Below are 24846 nucleotides of genomic sequence, written 5' to 3' on the forward strand. Positions count from 1 at the left end.
GAACAGATTGCCCAGAGAGGTTGTGGATGCCCCATCCCTGGAAGTGTTCAAGGCCAGGTTGGATGGGGCTTTGGGCAACCTGGTCTAGTGGAGGGTGTCCCTGCCCATGGCAGGGGGGGTGGAATTAGATGATCTTTGAGGTCCCTTCCAACCCAAACCATTCTATGATTCTATGAATGCTCATCTGAATCTGTTTGATAAAATGTTTGCTTAAATACATGCATATTAGAAATAATAATTCATATGCCAGCATTTCATTATGAGAGTCTCTTGGAATTAAAATTATTTACATTATGCTGAGATGCTTACAACCCATCTATAAAAAATAGACTAAGAATAAATAAAGTGAACATTGATTTAAAAACAATTGCAAGATGTTTTACATTTCTGCTCAGTATCGAGCAGTGTGTTGAAAATGCATTTTTCATAAAACCACATGCAAGGCTTTTTGATGGTGAAAAAATCCACTCACAACAGCCACATGTCTAGGCAAATCCTTAGAAGCTAGTATGGACCCCACACAGACATTCCAGAAGAAAAGACATTACTAGAAAGTAGTTTCTCTTGAAGTAGAATATGTGTGAGTCTACTAGGCCACATTGATAAATAAATAAAAGTCTTTTTTTCCTTTTCTAGCACAAAACTGGTTCAACTGGAGGGCAAGTTAAAGCCCGATTCACATTTTCCTTAGTTTTTTTCTTTCCCTTTTTTTCTTAAGTGATCCCTTGGCTTATACAAAAATGCAATTTTTTTTTTTTTTTTTTTTTTTTGGTAAGAAAAAGAACTGTTTGTCTTTGGGTTGTCTGAATTTTACCTTTCTGGCTTCTCAGCATATCTCTGTGAAACTCCTTTCCAAGAACAAAGCCCAGTGTCCCAGGATTATTAAATGTACAAATCTGTACTCCTCTGACTATGCGTTTCTCTCAAAATTGATGTCATTAAACCGGTACAAAAGATCCTCTGAACACCCTTAAATTAGTGCAAAGCTGACTTATTTAGAGTAGCATGATCAGGCGTAAGTTTTATCTAAAGCACCGTTGAGCCTGTAACTATATTTAACTATACTCAAACTATATTTTACTATCATCTCCCACATCTGTCTCAAATCCTTCAGCTGATTCTTTGAAAGACACAGTCTGCTGCCCTTAGTACTTAGACTAAATTTAGTCTTCTATATCAAGCCTAAACTAATCCATGGGTTTTTGTAATCCTGCTCTCTCCTTGCCATGCCATGGGGTCATAAGCATCTCTGCCTCCTCTTCGGCACTTCTGGCACTCCAGTGCAGCTAGATTGGCTTTGGCTGCCTTGTAGTCACAACTTCCAATGTCAAAACCAGGCAATGACTAAACCAGGATTTATGTAATGATAACTGCATATTTATTGGTTGATTTTTAAGTAAACTGATGCAACCTCTGTGGAAAATTTTCATTTGCCGCATTTATTATGTTCTGAAGGAAGTTTGTCTCTGTATTTCCTGTTTATTCTATTTTTACTGCATGGAATTAACCAAACCTTTGTTACTTGGATTTCTTTTCAGCTTTAAAAAGAAACTCCATATAAAAGTAAAGTTCTAAAAGTAAGTTTCACTGGTATAGGTAAAACTGCAGTTTTGTAACTTGGCCACGTTCCTTCACACCTAAGCTTGTCAGGGTAAGAACTAAAGATGAGGAAAAATACAAGTTAAGCACGTTTTTGGGGATTTAATACAATTTTTCTGAGCAAGAATAAAATCCATAGGAGTCCATAGTTTATTACATTCTAAGCTTGATTTTCATTTTAAGCTTGAACTTTCTCCAGTGTGTCTTTCATATGAAATGGTATAACCCGGCCTTTATTGCATACCATATCTATATAGTTTTAGAACGGTTTGGTACATTCAAAGGTTTGATTTTTTCCTCCTCAGAGCTACTAAATGACTCCTCTTCCCATAGCAATACTAAGTAAGCATTCTGTCATTTTAGTTTACTCTCCTGTGCAAACCAGGGTTAGTCACTGAGTTGTTCAATGTTACGACTGAGGCAGAAATAAATCTGTAGCTTTGCTTTGTAATTCGTTCTTCATGGTATCACATCTGCACTTTGGAAGGAGTCGAATTAAAAAAGATAGTTCTTACTTCTAGGTTACACTTCCCTACCTCATCCCCTTACACAAAAAGGTTAAATGTCTTTTCACATTAAGGCAGCAGTAATTAACCAGTGGCATTGTTTATGATTTGCCAACTCTGGGCGTTAATGAGAGGGAAATTAGCACTTAGCAGCAGGAGTTCCTGATAGTCAGTGGCAAATGCTTAATGTGCCAACAAGTTAATTTTGGTCTTAAGTACTGCACTTAAGTGTTTTTAAACAAAAGTATGGTATGGGTTTTTTTACGTTGTTATACGTATGGGCTGTGTGATACACAGCTATAACAGACAGAGTGGCACAATATGGTGGGGAAAAAGTGTAACCTAGGCAGCACAGGGCAAATAGTTTTGCTATAATAGCACAGTCAAAAGCAGGATTGATGGATGTTTTCATGTTAAAGGTGTACTTGCTCCTGCACTTAACACTGTACAGATGTTCTTGTATATAAATTTTATCCTCAAATGTGGCATTTCTGAACAGATTTTTTTAGCACAAAATGTTCCTGAATAATTATGCTTCAGCTCTGATGATTTGCTAGAAAGACATAAATTAACCTTTTGAGGCATCTCAAAATACTAATTTTATTAAAAATCACAATTTCAAAAACTAACTCAACAAATGACTTAAGCACAGTGCCCCATGCGTTGTATGGCAGGTAGGGGATCCAGACCGCCACACAGACCAAAATGAGCCCTTCAAAACTTGGGCTGAGCAGCTGCTCATTAGCATCAAGATTTTACCTGGCGCACGCGCTCGTAATGATAAGTACTTGCGTACATTTCCTAGCTTCTGCCTTGCATAAAATAGCGCATTAGAAATGTAAAGTCTGCTGCCTGTCTTGCGGAGATTTTTGCTTTTAAAATAACTTTGATTAGTCCATAAGTACATCCCCACCCAATTATCCCTTTCCTATGTGTGGTTGTTGCGGGAACAGATACGTAGGGTGTGGAATAACACAAGTGGGCCCATCCTGCATCACCAGAGGCGGTGAGCATCAGTCCTTGGCTCCTCTTGCCGTTTGCTCCTCGCCGCTGCTAGGCGAGCTGACCTCCTTGTCACGCTGAGGTCGTGCACGTCTCTGCCCCACACGAGCTTCACCAAAGGCAAGCGGAGAGAAGGCCTCAGAGACAGTAGAGGCTGAAGTCATTGGCCAGCCAGAGAAAACTTAGGAATTGGGTGTAGGTGGCATCGTCCTTCCATATGAGCCACTTTTTCGTCTGTGCTTTATTCGGTGCTAAACATGCTTGAATACGTCAGCTAGTATAGCTGGATTTGTCAGCGTTTTAACCTCTCCAATTTCAAATACCATCTTCCAGTTGCAAAAAGCACGTTTGCCAGTGTTGCCTCAGCTACGCTGAGGGGTAATTTACTTTGCCACTAAACTGCGGCCACTCCTAGCTTGAAGAGGGTAGCCATAAACCGAAATGTTACAATGCCATGCAGCAGTTTCAGGCAAAAGACTACCGTATCTAATTGAAACTGCAGGAGGAAGCCACAGGGGTTTCGTCTTCCTTTGATGCCTGTTCCATTACATGAGCACATCAAATAGAGTTTTCCCTCCATTGTTGGAAAGAAACCACCCTAATGAAGCCGGTCTGGCACTACCCACGGTTTTGAGTGCTTGTATTGTCTGCTAAGTGGACAGTTAGGTTACCGTGCATCCCCCCAACTCATTTTTATTATAATTAAACATTAACAAAAATTGGCTACCATATTGGTTGAGTCCTGTGCATATAAACCATTACATGACATTCTATTGAACTTTTTCTCGTACAGACGGTATCTAACAGCTCATCCTGCACTGTTGTTTTTGGCAAGTTCACTACAGCATATAATAAATCAAGGAAAGAAAAAGCTTTTTGGCCTAATGTTGTACAGACTGCTGTAATGTTAGACTACAGAAAGCAGTTCTGTTTTTAGACATCCTTTTACTAACCCAACATTCATAATTTATGATTTCACTGTAAAATTCCTGCAACACTACACCAAAAGTAGTGCTGCCCTTTAATTAAGTGCTCTCAGTAGGAAAAACGTGAAACTGATGTGCAAAACATATCGCAGTACACAGTGATTGATAGTGATTACTTCTTTATGAACCCAGCCTGAAGGTCTGAACTTCCTGATGGGTAAAATAGTCCGTGGGGCTACTTCCTGAGATTGCCTAGTGGGGATCGGTCAGAGTTAGCAATAGCTGCAGAATTCCTGAGGCACATTTCAGACACGTTAGAGCAGAAACTTTCTATCTCTTTCCGAATTGTGCTTTACCTTAAAAATTGCTTGAATAACAGCTCATTGCAGAGATTATATTTTAAGGATTCGTTGTTATCTTCGTGGTATTATAATTTGCGTGAACTGGGACTTGCATAACCCCCTGTATTTTTAATGCCTGCATGCCCAAATCTGAAAAAGCGGAGTGCTTTGCAAGAGAGACTTCTGTATGTATCAAAGTTACTAAATGTTATTTAATATTTAAGGCATTTTTTACTGATATGTGCAGAATATTCAATGGAAAAAACACAACTCTGATGTAGATCGTTTGAGTCTCTAAATAGTATTTTTATTCATGGAATCAGGTATTCATGACATGTATCAATTCAACATTGATTAAAATTTGAAAATTAAATGCAGGTCAAATACCCTCTCCAATTTTGCAGTGAAATTAACAGATTTACTTGTGTTGGAGTCACAGAGGTGGGGAATTAAAGTTCACCTAGCACCATCACATACGTTCATTCTCCTTTTTGGTTGACAGATTTGGCCCTGGATTAGTCATCTACTGGTACGGATTTATCGAAGAGCTGGACTGCCATCGTGAACGCGGCATCCTGCTAAAAGACTGCTTTCCTACTGACATTGTGACTCTGCGGCACAGCATGGCTCAACGCTGATGTTGGGAGGAAGAGGTAAATCCGGAAGCAATTTTACTTTCCTGCAGTGTAAACTAATGGCAGCATCTGCCCTGAACTTCAGCTGAACTCCTGCTGCCCGCCCTTATGCTACTGCCTCTTTACACAAACATATCAAGAGTTTCTGTTTTGCTTCAGACCTCTGTTGTGATCAGCCAAAAAAGACAGACACAACCCACTCATTATCAGCATTTCTGTCTCTGTCAAACAGCTAGTTTCTAGATACTCATAATCTTTCTTCCTTCCGGATGGCTGCTTCTAGCATTCTAAACAAAGACAAAAATGCAGAGGCTGAAAGGTGCAACTTTCAGTTCTTATCCCTGTTACAGCGTCACCTTTAAAAATAAGTAAGCAAGCGGCTTTTTTACGGTTTCACTCACGACTTTATTCAGTGCTAGTGATCTGACGGAAACACCTACACTGATGTGGAAAATTGGTAAAGACTGTTAACTCTGGGGCTTAAAACAATCTAATGCATAGCTCATAAAGCCCAAGTGATAAGACAGGATCATATAACTTCTGGCTGTTGCAGTCAAGAGCCAGATTTTGAGAGAGTAATTGGTGTATGTGTTTCGTCACTATCTGATTGCTAAAATCAACAATGGAATCCCAAGTTAACAATTAAAAAATAAGGTATTTTTAGGGAGAGTGGAAGTGAAGAGCAAGGATTTAGTTTATGTATATAAACTTGTGAAGTTTGGGGTTAGTTTTGAGGGGTTTTTAATAAGTAGTTTAATGACGCAAAATTAACTTGTGTTTTGTCTTTTCCTCCCCACCCCCGGGGAATCTATACCTAGGAAATTTTTCTCTTGACTGACTTTAAGGAGGGAATCTGTCCTGACCCCCGTAGGTAGTGTAACATGCAATTTTCTGGCGTACTGAAGTCCAAAAGAACGGTGCGCAGGAGCTCTCTATGATGTGGGTTACTTCTGAAGAAGATTACCATCCTGGTGTTCAAGAGCAACTTGGGAGTTAAAAAAAAGCCAAAACAGTGCTTCGTGCTGGATCGGTTCCCCAAGACAAATAAAGCACACAAATGGGAATGGGCAGAAGTGTCCTGCATAATTATGTATTCTTGTAAGACAATTGGTTTTCTCTTGTTGGAACCATCGAGATCAGCAGTACATGGGGGGGGGGGGGGGTGTTAGCCCTCCTTGAAGTTTTGAGGAGTTCAATCTCATTCTATTTCCATCCTCATCACTGCTCAGAGGGGCACTATTGGGCCACAGGTCTGTGCTCTGAGAGCTGATAGCAGCTTATTGGGCTTGACACTCTTTAATACTCTTTCCTTCTCTAACTGGCATGCAGGAAAGGCCAAAATATTTTTAAAATGAGAGTTTTACATGTATGCTCACCATGTTCAGATTTTCAGAGAAGTTAAGCAGAGGTACAGATTCTGTTGTAGAATTAAACGTGTGATAACAGTCTCCCTAAAGCACAAGTCAATAACCTCTTCCGTAAGGAAAGGGTCTTTAAAACATTGCGGTGCATATTCATCATCTTTTTTCAGTTGAGGTGATACTTTGTGCGCCTGTATGATTTCAGAAATCACATGCAGACTTTTTTACAGTCTTGCCTTGAGTTAAAAGGGTATTAATCCTATTCAGGTTTTTTTTCAGCTGTAGTTTTCAGATGCCTACACAGTATTTTTATTTTGAATTTTTAGTTCTCGCTTTAACACTTTTTTGGTAAGTTTCAGGCAAGAGTTTATAGTTTTGATCACTCTTTAATTTTCAGGAAAAAAAAAAATATCTTTAGTCTTCCTAGTACTCTGTCCTTTGCTGCAGAGATAAGCTGGTATAGCTCCACTATGGTGAGTGACTTATTGTTGCATAGAGATTATTTTCCTGGGTTCCAATGTGTTACAGAGGAAAGATTTATTTTAAAAAAAACCCAAAACATTCAAGCACTTGTAACTCATTTATGTTCAACTGTTTAAGGTATTGTGCTTAACTTCTTATTTTACCTGACCAGCTTTAAGGATCTGCCCGTAAAGATACACAGGAGCAACCTGTGAAGTGTACCTGCCTGATGCTACACACAAGCTGCATTTAGTGTGTTGCTGCCCCTGAGACTTTTAACTGTGGTTTAGGTTACTGGAATGTGTAAAATCTAGAAGAGAATAAAAAGGAAGAAATAACTGAACATTATCGTAGTAGAAAATTCAGAAGTAATGGTTGTCTGAGTGAAATGGGTTTTAAGGGCAAACTGAATTTGTTTTAGCTAGTGCATATGCTTTCTGTTGTATGAAATCATTTAAATCAGCTTTTACATGATGCACTAATGCTGCTTTTTCTTTTTGAATAAATTAAATTTATCTGCACAGATGTTGAAAATTCTGCTCAACCTCAATCAAAGCTTTGCTTTATTTGTTTTTACATTAAACAAATTTATGTGGGGACACACAGATAAATCAGGTTAGGCTTGTATTTGTTTATTTATTCCTCTACCTAATGCTGTGACATAACAGGTTGGAAAGCAGTACAGCTGTCTTTAATCAAAGCTTTGACCTCATCTTTATATATTGCCCCCTTTAAGAAGCTTTGTGTTAGAATAAGGATGAAGTGAGCCACAAAAGTGTACATACTGTACTAATTTCATTACATGCTATCGAACACACTTTGCCACCACAAAAATGCTGCTGTGTCACTATCTTAAATGCCGAAAGCAGAACATTAAAAAAAATTAAGACTACTTTGTTATTCCTACTTGTATCTTGCAAAAAACCCTCATTGATGTATTTTCTCTGTTTATCAGATGTGAACATCAACTTTAATATTAAAGAGGAGAGACTACTGTTCGTTTGTGGGTTGTTCATTGTTTTTGTTTTCTTAAACAACACTGTAGTCATTAGAACCTTAACATTAAAGGCAAATCCAGTTTTATGGAGTATTCTGTAGAGTGTGCTAATGAATTATGCCAAGCCAGAAAACAGAAGTGTGCATAAAACTGAATGATGTTCTCACTGGCATATATAGACTTGCCAAGCATCTGCTCTTATAAGCGCTGTAATAAGGCCTGTTCTGAGCTTTAGGAATTGATGTAATTGTGTTGAACAGGGAAGTAAAACTTCTTTGTATAGGAGGAACAGCACAATGCTAGGTCACACTCTAGTATAAAAAGAAAACATTTTTTTTTTTATTCAACCATTCCTATATTCTGGGGACACATGATTAGTATAAGTTTAGTAACCTTTCCCTAAAGCCAGCTCAGAGCAGAATAAAACTTCTGATCTAAAGCTGAAGAAAAAGGACCAAATGTCTTACTGTGCTTACTCCATTACTATTTTATCACATTAATAGTACTGATAGTTCATGAATATATTTCATCCTGTTTTGTTATATTCATTCAAAAAGTCATTCTTTCCTGGTATTTGCTTTTGGATTTCTCCACCATCTAGACTACTACAGAAGACTATTTGTGGCTCTTTCCATTTGCCTTTAACTCCTCCCCTTTTATTTTTTCCTTCTTTTTTAACCATTATACAGTCATTTATTCAGTATCCTTCCATTTGTCCTTGTTGCAACAACTGTTGAAACATCTGTCCTACATTTTCTACTGCCTGCTTCTGTTTCTGACACTACATCTGAAGAGTGCTGTTAGCAGTTCTGTATGCATTTGAGCTGGCCCACCATCTCAAGCAATTTTGCTCTTACTCTAATTTAAATAGCAGCTCGAGGAACCAGGCAGACTGTCCTCAAATTTCCACACTGCATTGTAATGGAGAAGCATTGTGAAGCTCTTCTTCATTCTCTTGGTTCTCTAGGTCATTTCTGCAGGCTGGGAATGTTCACAGGGTCTGCCGGACTAGTGCAGTATAAGCGCCCCTGTATTGAGAGTAGAGTTGCAGAAAGGACTAAGTTAAGAGTGCATCTGTGCTGCTAGAAAATAGGCAGAGCCAGTATTAGGAATTTAGCTGTTACAGCAGCTTCTTTCATTAAGGAGACTTGCTTTCTGCAAGTTCATGCCTTGCTTGTGCAGCACTTCCGCAAGAAGGTCTGTTGAAGTCAAAGGTTTAGCTTTCCTCCTGTGCCAAAACCTACTTGGCTCAGAAGGGAAAAGATGGCTAGCTCCCCATTTTCAAAGCACAGTCATTCTGGCAAGAGCTTGTACATCCTACAGGTTGTTCTTATTTACCAGAGTTGATTACGACTCCTCGAGGGTCAATAAACATACGCAGAACTGAACTTGATTCTTCGTTTTACTTCAGCTGATGTAGCCTCACTATTTAGAGAGCTTCTGAAGGGATCCTCTGCAGCTATATGGTGAATACTGAGCAAGAATAACAGTTGTTAGAAACATGCGTTTCTTATTTCGAGGATGAGATTATAAATATGTTAAGACAAACGCTGCTCGAATATTACTTTAATATTGTGGAATAAAATAGGAGGCAACCTGCAAAAAGCAAAACCAAAAAACCCCAGTTCCTCCTATCATGTTATTCTAAGTCACAAAGGGCCATTTGTTGCAGATTTGCAGGTTATTCAGAAATAACCATTTTATTACGTTGACAAAAGAAGAAACCTCAAGGGCTTGCTCTTTACAGTGGTGTGATAGGAATCCGAAGCGTGCCTGTTGAAAAATGAACTAGCTAACAATGGGAGCTTGGCAGCAACTTCACCATTTATAGAGAAATCGTCTATCTAGTGCGATCTGTATAAAATAGACCTCACTTAGGTTAGGGAAAGGTCACAAGTTACACAAAGTTTGGATAGTCTAAATGCATTACTCAAAACTAACTCTCCTGTGTATAGTAAATATTATTTGAACCTGTATTATTAAGAACATGCCAGGATTCAAAAGATTAAATAAGGAAGATGTAATTATGAGCTAAATAATAAACAGAGCAGTTTTAGTTCCCCTTGTGTTTTTCACTTTCCTGCTATTGTTTCATATATGGCTGTTATACAAAGAGCAGCTTAGGTCAGCTACTATAAATTATAGGTTTTGTACAATAGTAGTCTACCAAAATTATTTCAGAGCTGGATCAAAGAGCTTCAAAAGACTTCTTGAAAACTTTTCCACATAATGAAAAGACTTCATTTTGATGCCCTATTTTTATAAGGATTTCTTGGTTTAGAGTTGCATCTTACAGTATTCAGCTACTTGCGTTGATATTATGTTATTGGAACACAGGAGATTTGCATACTTTATTTGCCACCTCAAATCAGCACGAAATAGTAATATCAAAGTAACTCTTTTTAAACACATTACCTGGTGCGTTTTTCAGGCTAGGTTTTTAAGCTGATCTAGGTGAAAAGATTTTTCTTTGGTTGGGTTTTTGTTTTGTTTTTTGTTGGTTTTTTTTGTTTGTTTTTTTTTTAAGAAAACCAGCAACATTCCAAGTGAAATTTTATGTTTCTTGCCTTTGCAAACATCCAAATCATCTTCACGATAACAACAATCATTCACAATGATGATGGTGATTCTGGTTAGTAGATTTTAGCTTGCATCATGTCCCTGTGTAAGATGTTAGCCTGCCCTCGCTCCTGGACAGGCTTTCACCTAAGCTGAACAATCGCATGTCATCTGCACGGATCCATAGATGTGGCACTGCGATGTCAAAACAAAATGAAACATCAATGCAAGTGTATGGAGCCAAAGTAACAATATTGAAACCATGTCAGTGCACATCTACAGAGACCGTGTTACTCTGTCAGTGTGATTTTAGGAAGATCACTTTGAAATGTTAAAATGAAATGAAACTAAGTCAATTAGGTAATAACAATTGAGGTTCAGGGATTAATTGAGAGCCTAAGGTGAAGCCAGTGACCATTAACCCCAGCTAGTTATTAATTCTCAGAGAAATATCCTTGGCTAAGGTTATTCTCATTACTAGAGAATGTGGAGGGTTTTTTTCCCTATATTGCGTAAATATTTTTTTGCTGTTGCCTCTAACAGCGATACCACAAAGTACGGGGTTGAAGGGCAATACGAGGCATATTAGTGCTAAGTTAAAGTTTTCATATGAAGTAAATCCACCTCATACCAGGCAAACACCTTCTTTTATATAGGCATTTAACAGATTTATCCTGATGTCCAGCTGACTGTCTATGAATAGACAGATTTACTATAATGTATTTACCTCAAAGAACTTGCAGAATGAAAATAACATGAACATGGAGAAGTATTCATTCACACATCAATTACTTTTTGCATGGCCCAAGTATTCATCATTACATGTAAAATGGTCAAACAATAACAATATTAAATAATTATTTTTGAAAACACTTAAACAAGCAACAAGTCAAGGTTACAAACTTTATGCAAATTCAGGTTTCCAGAGTAAATGACCGTAGCATGAAGACACAAACATGCAATATATTATTCATTTAATACTATCAATGGGGGATTCATATATATAAAAACATATATAATATACACATATAATTATTTTTGCTATTAATAAATACCAGCTACCCTTTCTGTTACAGAAGTCCCTGTTAGTGGTTTTCTCTTTGTAGGTGGTAGAGGTCTTCAGGAAAGGGTAGTAACTTGACGCTTATCCCTGTCCTATGGGATGGTACCCCATGTTTAAGTGTTGATGAAAGCACAGAGACATTTCCGCAAGTTGACAAGTGACAGTGATGCTGAGAGAGCATGACAGAGAGGAGAAGATGAGCTGCACCTGGAGGAGGTCAGGCCCAGCTCTGCTGAGAGCCAGCAGCTTTTAGAACTTGAGCTGGACATTTCAGGGCTTCTGTCTCCAATATGAAGCTGCACAGATGTGGCCTCATCTCAAAGTGCCTCAGGGGTGCTAAGAACATTTCTGAAAGAACTTTGAACCTTCCAGTAGAAGAGTAGTGTGGAAATGCAAGCTTTATTACCAGAAAATGTTTTCCGTTACAAATGGATATATTGGATTAATTTTTAATTTCTTTTTTTTTTTTTTTGCTTTTCCATAATGAGCATTCATGCCACACTCCATTTTTTATTCTGCCTCAGCATGATAGCTCCATAATGAGTGGAAAAACATAAAAATTAGTTTAATCCATTTGTATCCATACAAACTTTAAGCAGCCTCATTTTAATGTGCTTAGCATTGCATTACGTGCAAATGATGAAATACATTTAGAAAAAGTAGTCTGTTTACATATCATGAAAAAAGTGTAGGCGCGGTTGGGTCTCGAGACATACAATTTCATCCTTCTTTTGAGGCAAGAGTGTCTATACAGATCAGCTTAAATGTCTGTCTAATCTATTCTTAAAAAAGACTCCAGTGATGGAGATGCTTAGAAAGATTATGGGAATCAATTCCACTACCCATCTTTATTTAGTCAGAAAGATTTTCCAACGTCTTACCTAAGTCTTTTTTTGCTATAATAAGCCTGTTACATCTCATCCAAGTATAAATGAATATGGGCAATCAATCTGGTGGCTGCCTTCTTTTTCTGACCTTTTCCATATTTGAATATTGTTTTCTCAACTAAACACCACAAACTCTTCCAACATTTTTTTTAGAAAGTTTTGAACTTTATGATCATATTTGTTACTTGACACTTGTCTCTTCCAGTTTGTCTACATTATTTTGTTCTAGTTTTAGAAACACAGCACCTTACTTACAAGATCCCTGCAAATATGTGCCCTCAATAACTAGTTGGTGGCTTCTAATCAGTCTGGGGCCCTTCATAATGCCCACATCCAGGTTCAGCCCAAAGTCATCATTTTTTCATCCTATTATTGTTTTCCTTCTTGCACATACTACTTGGTAGTGCATTTTTAAGAGTTTTAACTTGCTGACTTCAAACTACTTCTGTGATCTGTTAAGTTTAGTTTGAATTCTAATCTCACCCTTTGGAAATACTTAAATACTTGGTGTGATTCACAAACTTTTGTACATGTGTAATCTGACTGAAGTTAGTAAGTTAAAATATTCAATGTTGCAAGTTATTACATGGATGAGTTTGATGGTTAGCTGTCACCAATAAAATATAACACTAATGGGATATATCCATCATAGGATATGCTCATAAAACTCCTCACACCAGTCTTCATAATCAGAGACACACAGCTTAGAGCTCAGTTTGTGAAATAAACATTTACTTAAAGAAAATACATAGTAGGAAAGAGCCTGCTAAGTGGAGCGTGCAGCAGCAGCAAGTTCTTTTGCTTAGGTGTACATTTGCCATGAAGATCTGAACTGTCAATTCTCACAGTTGACTTGATTATCTTAACAATTCTGTTACCACTAGCCCAGTTACTTGGCTATACTAATGAGCTCATACTGGTGTGCCAGGAAGTTGGAGGCTCCAGTCAACTCAAGTTTTCCTGTGCTTTCACTTCACCCCAAACTTTCTGTAAGGTTTGCTGTAAGCAGCCAGAGAGGGTGAGAGTTGTACAAGTTGTTTGTGCTCCAGCAACCCACAGCCCCTGGAAACTCAGCAACATTTTCTGGCATGACAAGCAGATGTGTCATAGAATCATAGAATGGTTTGGGTTGGAAGGAACCGTAAAGATCATCTACTTCCAACTCCCCTGCTGCAGGCAGGGACACCCTCCACTAGACCACGTTGCCCACATTGTGTCATAGGAACACAAGGTAAGAAGAGTCATAGATTTAACTTTGTCTCCCATTTACCCAATCCACACTGTACTGAGCTTGAAACAATCCTGTCCATTAATGCCAGGCATAACTGTTTTATGCTCCTTGACCAGAAATAGATAACTTACTCAAAGCTAATACTAACTAGAGACAAAGAAGAAAATTAAGTATCTAACATCTGAGCAACAATAGGGAGTTTTAATTATGTCCCAGATGAGATGCTTGTTAGCTGGAAAAGTAACATTGAAGAGTCTATAGAGAGGGAAAATACATGCTGAAGGCTACCTAATAACAAGTGATAACGTAATTTGCAGTCTCCCCATTTCCATTTTACAAGCTGCACACCTTTTTCCTTCATTCTTCAGTTACTCAGGCACAAGAACTTACTTATGCAAAGTGGTCAGTTTGTAAGAGCTCTGTCATGAAGGCCCAGAAAGCAGACTCACTTGGATTTGTCTCATACTGCCTCCTCTCTGCCCCAGACACTCTAGGGGCTGCGACTCTGCTTCTGGTTTCTTTCTTATCCTAGCCTACATCACTGCATCGCTAGGTTGGATCACAGACAGGGATCTGCTGGCATCTGTGTTCGGCAGTATCATGCTGATGGCTGAGCATTTAGCCTGTTATTCCTGCATAGGGACTGTATTTTATTCAGCCTTATTGGTCTTCTGCTGAGGTTGTGTCATGTTAAACAAGCTGGGTTTTCCAGAGTAGGGAAGGTGGTAAGGTTTCATCCCTACTTTCTGGGGCATCCTTTTTAAAAGTTAAAGTGACTTTTACTAATAATTACACAATGTCCTTTTTGCAGCTGCACATGCTGAGGCACAAGGATGGCAAGTGCCAGTACAGTGAGCGCTAAGTGGAAAAATAAGTTCTTGTGCTTAAACAACGAGTTCAGAATTGCTTCGCATTTCCCAGTGCTCTTTCACTAACGAAACTGCTTCACGCTTGCTCTGTAGGCTTTTTCTCACCTCGAAATTTTTCATACGCACTTGGGTTCTAATTCTGTTTTCCTAAAAGTATGTGCTACACTATGCTTCTTGTTACCTTTTCTATATTCTTCCCTCCTACACCATTTAGTTCTGTCCATTTCTCCTTTCAGAATCACATACGTAATCCAAAGCTCTGCTTGCTTCATGAAGAGCCTCCCTCTCTCATGCGCCAAGCCTGCCCAAAGTTGTTCTTGTAGCATAGTGGCTGCCTCTGAAGAGAGGCAACCTGCAACCTACTGAAGGACAACAGATGGAAATCTCACTCTCACCAGAGACTTGGAAGGTAGCTGCGCTTTGCCCAGTCCTGGCTTGCAAGACCCTCTCAAGAAGCCCCCAACTTGCTGGGTCAGTACGCAGGTGTCCTCTTACCCAGAGAGGGGAAGAGGGTTTCTTCTGCTACGTTGCATTCAGTAAAAGGCGTTGGCTTTTACATTGAAAGCAACTTCGCTCTCCCAACGTTCTCTACTGGTTGTATCTAGGATACTTGCTTTTTTTGTTTGTTTCCAGTGTCACTAATGAGGTTTTTCCATTATTCTTTCTTTTCTACAGTTGTCACTGGTTTTTCTCATCTGATTCAATTTGTTAAATCTCCCCTATTCCCTTTCCATGGTTTGTTGTCTAGGATTTTTTTAAAAAGTGTTCTTAGAGGCACAGTAGCCAGCGTGGTTACAACACTGACACCTTAAAGCTCTAATGTACACCAGTTGTGCTTTTAAATATGTTAGCCAGTCAAACGCGTTACTGTGCTTCCCACTGATCCACTAACAATGTGAAAACACGACTTCCTCTGTCTTTTTGGCCCATGCATGGCAAGCCCGTAAGTGATGGCTTCCTGGTTTTATAAATACCAACAGCTAAGCAGCAAAGCATTTTCTGATTTCTTGGCCTCATATTTCCTTCAAAGATACCAAAGCATTTTCCTGAATTCTTTGGCGAGGCGTATCTGATGTGAACCAGGAGCAGGGAAAAACAAAGGAAAGGACCCATCGCAAGGATGAAATCCCGGGTTTGGATCCAAGCCTTGGCAGTCCAGTGACAGAACCACCAAACTATAACTCTGTTTCGATAGATTTACTTGGGTTTAGCATCTGGCTCTACAGCACTGAATCAGCAATAGGATTAGTACTGACCTTAGCAGAACAAGGAGTTTGCCACACTGGCTTGGAGTCAGAAGGGAGTTTTACAACATGTTCCCATCATCTGCAGTTTTACTCTGATTTCTCAGTGTCTCGCTCCTCCACGCTGCGGTGCTTTCTCTCAGCTCCGCAGGTCCAGATTGAGAGGCAGCTTGTGAGACTCGTATACATAGCTAGATGCATTCCATTTGCCAATGTGCTAAAAATGAAGATATTTTTAAGTAATTGTTTCATTGTCTAGTTTGTTTAATCTTTCTGCATTGTTCTCACTTTGGAAAGTTCCATTCACCCACATGACTGGAATAATACCTTTGTCAGAAACACCCTTGACTCCGTTTATTTGCTCCAGTCGTGGAGCCAGGTCTCCTCCTGTGCTGTAAATCAGCACTCCTTCAGCAACTTAAAAACATTTATATATTTGCCAATTTACAATTATTAAAGTCCTGGTGATGCAATATAAAAGTCAATGCTCAGAGAAGGAAAACAGAGCTGATAGATTTCTCCTCTTTGTATATCCTCTGCCAAAAATACCGTGATACAGATACCACAAGAATATTGGCAAGTTTTAGATGTATCTGAGTGGCACAAAGTATGCTGTATGGCAGATGAGCACACTGAAGGTACACAGGTTTGTCATGAAATAAGAGGTATCTTCAAGCTGATAAAATTACCCCTGTGCGCCATTGCTCATTTAGTGAAAAGGGAGCATAAAGTACTATTTGAATTCAGTCAAAAAAAAAAGAAAAAACCCACCACAGCTTTCATAGATGTAACTGATTTGTTCCAGAATTGTTCGCTGGCTGATATACAGCATACTGTAACATTGTTTTGTTCATGTTTTAAAATACATGTCTTGAGCCACTGAACCAGCTCAAAACATAAATCTCATCACATCACAAAAATGCTGAACAATTTTCAAGTAAGTGAATGAGCACTGATGCTGGGCTGCGTGCGAGACACAGACCAGCCATTCTTCCATATTTCTAAAGTTATGAAAGCTAAACAAGATGCATCTCCATGGGCTAAAGCATGGCTGACCTGAACCAAGGCATGAAGGGAAATGCAACTGTCTTGGAATGCACTTTATCAACCTGTTTCCGTATTTCACTCTTCCTTACAATGAACTAACCACTTAGAGTTTAAGACAAACATTTGAACCTACTGATGAATACAGCTACAATAAAATAGCAGTACAACGATGCTTTACTTCCCTAAACATCAGCTGCGCCACTGAGGGATTTTAAGCATGCTTGGTTTGGGGGTTGGATATTTTTGCTTGGCTTATTTGTTGTGGATTGTGAATGCTCTTAGTCTCCCAATTATAGCAAAGGAAAGAAAAAAAAATTGATGTACTTCAAGAAGGACAAAAAATATGCCAGGAACACTAGGAGACAGGGACAGACACAACCTGGTAGTTTCATCAGAAAGTCTGTTCACATGATACCTCCAGATTCAGAAGACTGTCATTGATTGCATGGTCTGGGTATGATGGAGTTACAAAGCTGCAGTTCATACCAAAGGTGGCCAGGAGGACTTCTGCTTCTAGCATAACGTATAAAATGGGAAGACGAGAACTGGACTATTAGAACCTGTAGTGAACTGTCTATTAGATATGGCTTTTCTACTTGTGAAATTAGCAGATTTGTCACAAAAATAGTTCAGGCAGAATGACTTCGGGAACCTCTGAACTGCAAGATGAGATTTCTTTCTAAAGGATCTGGTGTATCTCTGGCTAATCAGGTGGCAAGACAAAAAGCCCAGCAAGCATGCTATTAAAGGGATAAAAAACCACACCAGCGATAATGCTCTCCTCAGGTTCCAGATTAATCAGGAAGAGCAAGCTGGGATTTATGTGGTAAATTTATGCTAAACTCTTTTACTCAGAGAAGTAAAGCTTAAGTCTTAAGGAATGCAACTGAAGCTGTATGGATGCAGCAAGCTTTCCCAGCTGTACCACTGGGAACACATCATTGGCATATTCCACAACTCCTGTATGATGCCCTACTTCAGCATCCTCTGTTGTCAATGCAGGGAGACAGCCTTTGGCCCTAACAGCAATTCTGTCCGGGACAATCTTTTAAAAACTTCAATCAAAAGTTATAGCTTGAAGCACAAAACCATATTGTATGAAACGAAGTATCTAGTTACCTGAGACCCAGGGACAATTTAGTGCTGTTGAGTAGTTTAGGAGAAAACAACTTCCATCATCAAGACGTGTACAAAGCTAGAAACCTGGTGAAGGTGCCTCGGACAGCTCGTCTGCTAGAATTGGGGATAGCAGAATTAATAATAGCGGGGTGCTCCCGGTCTCCATCTTAATATCTTATACACTTGGGAAGGTTTTTAACTTAGAAGTTTACTGGAGCAGACAGACTATGGTAACAAGGCAGGAAGGGATCACAGCAAACAAAAGCAGCCCAGTACAATTCTAAAAATAGTCCTGTTACAGCAATAACTAAAAACCTGCCTCTGACTTCAAAACAGGCTTGGATTCTTCCACATATACAAATCTCATGCTGAGAAGTCCCAGTGAACATCAACATTTGTTCCTCTAGTATTGTGCAAGTGTTGGTGAACTATTCTGAGACAACTAATCTAACAATACTTGTAAGATATTTGTTTTCCCACTGCACCTCTGACACAGGTAAACCAAGGCATTAAAATTAATTTTCTTGCCAAAGACAGTATGAGAGTAAAACACAAGAGACAGTACCTCAGTTTAAGTCCCAGGTATAGCTGTGCTTCTATAGTCCAGTGTTTTCCTTTTTTGATTTAACGTTTGTTTGTGTTTGGGGTTGGGTTTTTTGGTTGGTTGGTTTTGTTTCCCACATTACATTCAAAGGCAATCTTCTGCTGCACAAACCAAAACATTTGCAGTGTACTTTTGTTCTTGTTGTGTAGTCAGACTACATTTTCTCCAAAGCAAGGCAAAGTGTGGTTGCTATATACTGAATCTGAAGAGGACTTTGCAAAAAGTCAGCACACACATTTGTATTTTCGATTGCCCCATAAAATTCAGTACTGTTAGCAGCAGAAATTAGCAACTTAAATGTTTTAGGCTAATCTCAGCTCTAAAAAGTCTTATACGTAGCTCTTAGAAGTGATTTAGCCCTACCACTGATGTTCAAGGGAGGATATTAACCACTTAATTTAGAAAGACAGGCACTACAGTTTCTAAGCACCACGTGACAATCCATATACTACAACCTACAAGAGATACCTTGCTGTCATATCTTCCAAGAAATAAATTGAGAAATCGTGAGTGGGATTTTTCTAGTGCAGTCAGCAATAGCTTAACTCATTGCCTCTAGACATCACTTACCAATTATTTCACAGGAATCTAAGTTAAGCCAATTGCCAAATGCTCTTGAAAATCCCTAACTAGCTTTATAAAAGACTTCAATTTGAAATGAAATGCAGCTGTATTTTTTTATTTATTTTTATCTAAGAGTATAGACATAGTTACATAGATGCTCTCAATCAAGGAGAAGCAACTCAGTTGTATATCTGATTTGTTCAGGTGTAAAGCTGACTTTTTTCTTATATACAGACTATTACTTAGCAGGAAATGTAGTAGATAGTAAGGCAGAATCCTAGTGGGATGTTTACTATTAGCAGTAACCCAACAGTCCCCAACAGCAAGAGCTGTAGTCAGTGATGCATACTGGAACATAAAGCAGGTTTTACCAATTCTGCAAAGCTAAGAAGTCCATAGCGTGAAATGCTGTTGAGCTCACAAAAGCACCAAGCAGGTGCTGCAACCATGTGTTGCACAGCTTAACTGTTCCGAGGAAAGAAATTTGAAATCCTTATTTAGGGGCATCGGCTCTCTGTCATTCACTGAAGGAGCTATCCACCTCAGAAGGTGTGTTTGAAACCACCTCCAGACTAAACAGTCACCTACTGCAGCAGGAACAAACTGGGGAGAACTACATGCAAATTTTTTTATTTTTTTTTTACCCTGAAGCATGAGCCTTTGTTAAGGACATAGCAGTGTCTCCACCTACTTACAATCCAAAGCCTTAAATGTAAGTGCCTACAAATACTTTCCCAATAAATAGATGTAGAGAATTCTTCTGAAGTACAGAAGACACAGGGCCCTCTCTCAATACACTTGCATGGAAAGGCAGGTGGTTACAGCACCTTCTTGGTATCAGAAAGACACAAGTGGGAGTCCAAACCTGTGGGCACAATTAACAGTCTCCACTCTCATCTGTCACAGTCATTCTGATGCGGAAAGAACAAACTCAAGCTTCATGGGCCAGAAAGCAGGAACAAGAATGAGGACCACAGTATTATTTCAGATGCCTTCAGTCAATCTAAATCTATCCTTCATATGAAATGCAATTACCAAAATGCAATTGTATAAGAGGGGGACAGCAACTCCCTCTCCTCCCATATGTGTTCTATAAAGAAAAAAGTTGCTATCACTGCACTTCAAGTAGAGATTGATTGACTCACCATATGTAGGTTTTGCTTTTAGATTAACATATAGTTGAAACCCCACAGAGAAGTTTCCCTGACTTCTGGATCCTAGCCAGGAAAAGAGCCTGAACAAGGTGACAAGGTGATGGTGGTACAACCAAGGTGTTCCAGGGCATGGGGAGCAGCAGAATTTCAGGCTTGTGGGGAATTCTGGGGTCAAAAGCTGAGGTCTTGTTTGCCCCAGACACCTGGGAAATGACATGCTGGAATCAGGATCTGCAGGAATGGTGTTCCGAGTTTAGGCATCTAAATTAATTCCTTTGGATCTGACTTAAGATTAGAATAGCAGAAACCCAAGATAAAAGCTAACAAAAGAGAAGACAAATAGATTGACTTTTCATCTCACTGGCAATATAGAGAAGCCTTTCTTCACATGCTCAGCTACCTAATGTTTCTGAAGAAACAGATGTTTCTGTAACCAGTGTATATTTTTTACATTATAAAAGTGGAAAGACTCAATAGAGAGTTTAAGGGATAAAATCATCTGTCTTTCCCTGACCCTCAACAGGACATCCATTTTCTATAGGCTTCTTCAATGGCACAGCCCAGTGTCATGGTGTAGCTGAGCACCACGTGCCTGCTTGCTCAGTTGTCCTCGTCCCCAGTTGGATGGGGAGGAGAATTGGAAGAAGGGAAAACTCATGGGTTGGGATAAGGACAGTTTACCATGACAGCAAAGGAAGAGGAAAACAACAACAACACTTACAAAAGAATATACAAAGCAGATGATACATGATGCAATTTGCTCACTGCCCAAACCCGATGCCCAGCTTGTCCCAGAACAGCAACTCCTCCCTGGCCAGCTTCCCTCTTTATATACTGAGCATGACATCATATGGTATGCAATACCCCTTTGGCCAGTTAGGGTCAGCTGTCCTGGCTGTGTGCCCTCCCAGCTTCTCATGAAAATTAGCTCTCACAGCCAAAAGCCAGGACATCCAGCTAAACTGGTTTATAAACCTTACTCTGGAAAAGCGTAGCACAAAAGTAGCATCAGAAAAGGGACGAGAGAAACAGATTAAAAAGATATCCTTGACACCAGTATCAAGTTTTTGCCAGGTAAAGATGGACTTTCATGTTCATGTTTACTTCAGTCTTCTGGCCATGCCTTTTTAGTTGATACCCAATATATACCATTATACACTTCCAAGTTCCTCCCCTTCTGAGATGTTAACTTTTAAACCCAGTATTTCTTGATCATTCCTTGCCAGATATTTTTGCGTTCAAACCATGAGGTAAATAATCTAGTGAGTTGGAATACCCTAAGTTCATGAAGAGAGTTCATCCAGAAAGTTCCAAGCGCTATGAAAATTAAGCTAGTGAAAGCATTTAGGTACTCAGAAATGGAGGATTCCAAGTTTTGCATTGAGTAGCTCTCCATGACAACCATTGGGACCAGAAGTACCCTTTTATAAAGCAGCCCATTTCCTTCAGTATTCAAAGGATTTCGAGTCTCAGCTCCTACTGTTCTGTGCATTTGTTTGCAGTCTTTCAACCTTTCTAACCGCCATACACTGAGACACAGTCAGCTGCAAATTCTATATGGTGCTGTACACCCCCAATTCCCTGATTTATCACCATAGCTTGTTACATGAGTAGGCCTTGCTGATTTTACAGACAGACATTAAGATCACAGTGGATCCTGTGAGGCATTTTCTGAGTACACCAGAAGGCTGAACAGAACTCACCCAGAAACAAACAATTCTTGTATGATATAACAGGATTAGCAGGAAGACGACATTCACCACATAAGGAAAAAAAAAAAAACAACAGCCACATACACACCACACAACCAACCACACACAACTATAAGCTTGAAACTTGCTTCATTCTTCTTTGGTTTGAGAAGTGAAGTCTAGCACAGCAAAACAAAAAATCAGACCTACTTTTAATCTGTGAACAGCTCTCTTGATGAAATCTGTCATGTTTCTGGCTTCTTTTGTTCCTTGTGAAAAGAGCAAAAATGTTATTTTTCATAAAGAATTTCCAAATGTTTTATCTTTATTAATGTTTCTTTATGATATAGTTCATCACTGCAGGCAAATCTGTCTCATTCGTTAATTCTCTCATTGTCAAAACAACATAACCAATAGTTATAACATCATAAATCTTGGACATCAATCATAATATAGAGATTCCCCATTATGTATGGGATTGTCTATTCTGATATGTTTGAAAGGCCAGTCATGACTGGTTATATATTAATCTGTTGCTATGAGCAGCATAATATTCTTTATTGAAGCAGTCAGCCTATTAATGGCATATGAATTTTTTGAGTTGCTTTTGTCATTGTTTGTGGGTTCCCAGATGGTAAGAAATTAATTGCTTAGTTTAAATATTTTTTTAATGCTCTTTCTGCAAGTTTCATATTTGATGCAAGGTTTGGCAAGTCCTCTGAAATTTGGGTTCTTAAAGATACAACCTTCTATCCAGAAAGCTTGGGATCTCTGTTCCATGCTACTAAAACGCAAACAACAAATAGAAAATTACTGGGAGGGAGACAAAGAAAGGGCATAACAGAAGTGATTCATAGTTTCATTTCATACAAAAGCAGTAAGCAAAATCTAGCCTCACTATCTAAGTCTTCAAAAGATCCAGTTCAGTCAATATGGCTGTTTCAGACCTCTCTAGACTTATCCATCAGCTGTCATTCTTTTCTTAAGCAGGATACACAAAGAAAGATTCAGTCCTGCCAGCACCTGATATACACATTTGAGAGACCTCAATACCTTTTCTTTGAGATAACTTGAAGAAAGAGCACAAAACCAAGAGTACCAGAGTGCTTCATGTGGCTTTTTTTTTTTTTCTGGAGGGGGGTGGGCTCTTAATGGTGGCAGTTTTGACCTTGACTGGGGAAAGCAGAAAGGAGACCGCTCAAGTCATTGCTGCATCTCTGGGTATCACATGATCATTTAAAGGCTCTAAAAGTCTGTGGATCCCGTTTGTTCTCTTATGCAAGTATAAGCAGGTCTAGCACTGCAGAAACCATTGCAACTACAGTAGCAAATCACCAATATGAGAGAAATTGGAAGAACTGAGTGCTACGAGTGACAGGCTCTTATGTTGCAAAGCAGTAAGTCATCTCCTGCACATTTTTCAATCAAAAGAAGGGAGTGAAGAGGGAAAAGCAATGGGCTTCAAGTCTTACAAATTGATGATCAAAGAGGCAATAGATCACAGGTGAATATCAGTTTGGAATTGTGCAGTCCTACGTATCAGGTGCTTCAGCTCTAGTGGGACAAACATGAGCTCAGGGTAAGTGAGCTCCTCAAAAGTATGTTCTTAAACTGCCCAGAGACACCCTCGCTTGGTCTGAGATCACATCTAGTCTGACTCTACGCATTTCAAACTTCTGAAAAGAATCAAATGGAGGAATTTCCTTTAATAAAAGCCAGAACAGCACCATCAGCTCACTGAGAACATTACACCAGGTAAACTGCAATTAGCTGGTATAGACAGCTGAACCTTGCAAGCCTCCTTCAGCAACCACCCACCCACACACCCCCAGCTGACGTGCTGCCTAAAAACCAGAGCACTCAGAAGCTGCAGCCATCCTGCTCACTTTGAATGTCTTAAGAGGGTCCTGGAGTACTTTCACAGGTGGGCTCCCATTGCTCTAAAAATTGTTCTGTTTCCCCACTTGTCTGCCCTGAGTAAAGATGCTTTCCCTGGAGATCTTCTCCAGGCAGGAGATAGCCTCCCATCCACAGCCTGCAAGCCATGCAGCCAGGCAACACGAGGCTAGCCCAAAGAGTCAGGCAGGGCGTTCCAGCCGTGCTGGGAAGAACACAGCATTCCCAAACCTCAGTCCTCGAGGCAGCCTTTGGACATTTGTTGACCTCTCAGCTTTCTCTCCTTTACCTGGCAGCTTCTTACAAAATGTATTCTCACCAGCAAAAAAACATGAGACAGTTTCTATCAGAATTATCATTGTTGACATTCCTTAGGTAACCACTAACCTGGCTGAGCTGAAGAAAACAGGTAACAAAAGAGAATAAGGGAATTATTGATATTTTTGTTTCTTGTTGACAAAAATTGTGACAACTGATAGCTATCCCATTTCTATAGCTGATTTTGATCAAGACAGCATATTGCATGAAATATTACAGGTTAAACTTAGAAGCAAGAACTGGGTTGGTTGGGGTTTTTTCAGGTTATATTTTGATTTTAAGTAAATACTGCATTCCTTTCTTCCTCCAGCTCCCAATTCTTGCCACGCCATGTTCCTTCATTTGAAGTGATTTGCAGTTTCAGAAGAGCGTACCACTGTGGAGATCGGAATACACATACAGTTATGTTTCCTTGCTACTATGCACTACACCTAAAGAAGGTCCTTGTATCACTGATGTTTCTATGCCTGATGTTGTACACATGTGGAAGATATCTTCAGTTACCAGTACAGTATTTGTGAAGAAAAAGAAAGCATTAGCCAACCTTAATACCAAAAAAAAAAGAAAAGTAATGTTCACCACATGCACTGCCTTAAGAATTCAGATGAACTTTCTGTGCTTCTCTTCTTTTGCTTTGGAAAAATGTGTAAGCCATGATTTTAAATCATTTGCAAACTCCCCTGCTTTAATTTATTAACATAGGCTGACTGCATGAGAGCACCATTTTAACCTTAAACTGGAATACTAATAAAATCCCTACACAATACCAGA

General features: G+C 39.3%; 1 protein-coding gene across 6 annotated transcripts in view; it reads left to right on the plus strand.

Moving 5' to 3' along the window:
- The window catches only part of CDIN1 (CDAN1 interacting nuclease 1), a 148545-nt gene extending 123902 nt beyond the window's left edge, over positions 1–24643 (plus strand). For 5 of the 6 annotated variants that reach the window (XM_075754093.1, XM_075754088.1, XM_075754090.1 and 2 more), the window contains one exon: positions 4877–7830. In XM_075754093.1, coding sequence (XP_075610208.1) covers positions 4877–5012 — 136 coding nt within the window. In that variant the 3' untranslated portion in view covers positions 5013–7830. Of the gene's footprint in view, positions 1–4876; positions 7831–24385 lie in introns of those variants that run through there. The other variant, XM_075754089.1, reaches the window with a different exon arrangement.
- Positions 24644–24846: the final 203 nt, after the last annotated feature.

The sequence above is a fragment of the Balearica regulorum genome, chromosome 5 (assembly GCF_011004875.1).
Source record: "Balearica regulorum gibbericeps isolate bBalReg1 chromosome 5, bBalReg1.pri, whole genome shotgun sequence".
In the NCBI taxonomy this organism is placed as follows: Eukaryota; Metazoa; Chordata; class Aves; order Gruiformes; family Gruidae; genus Balearica; species Balearica regulorum.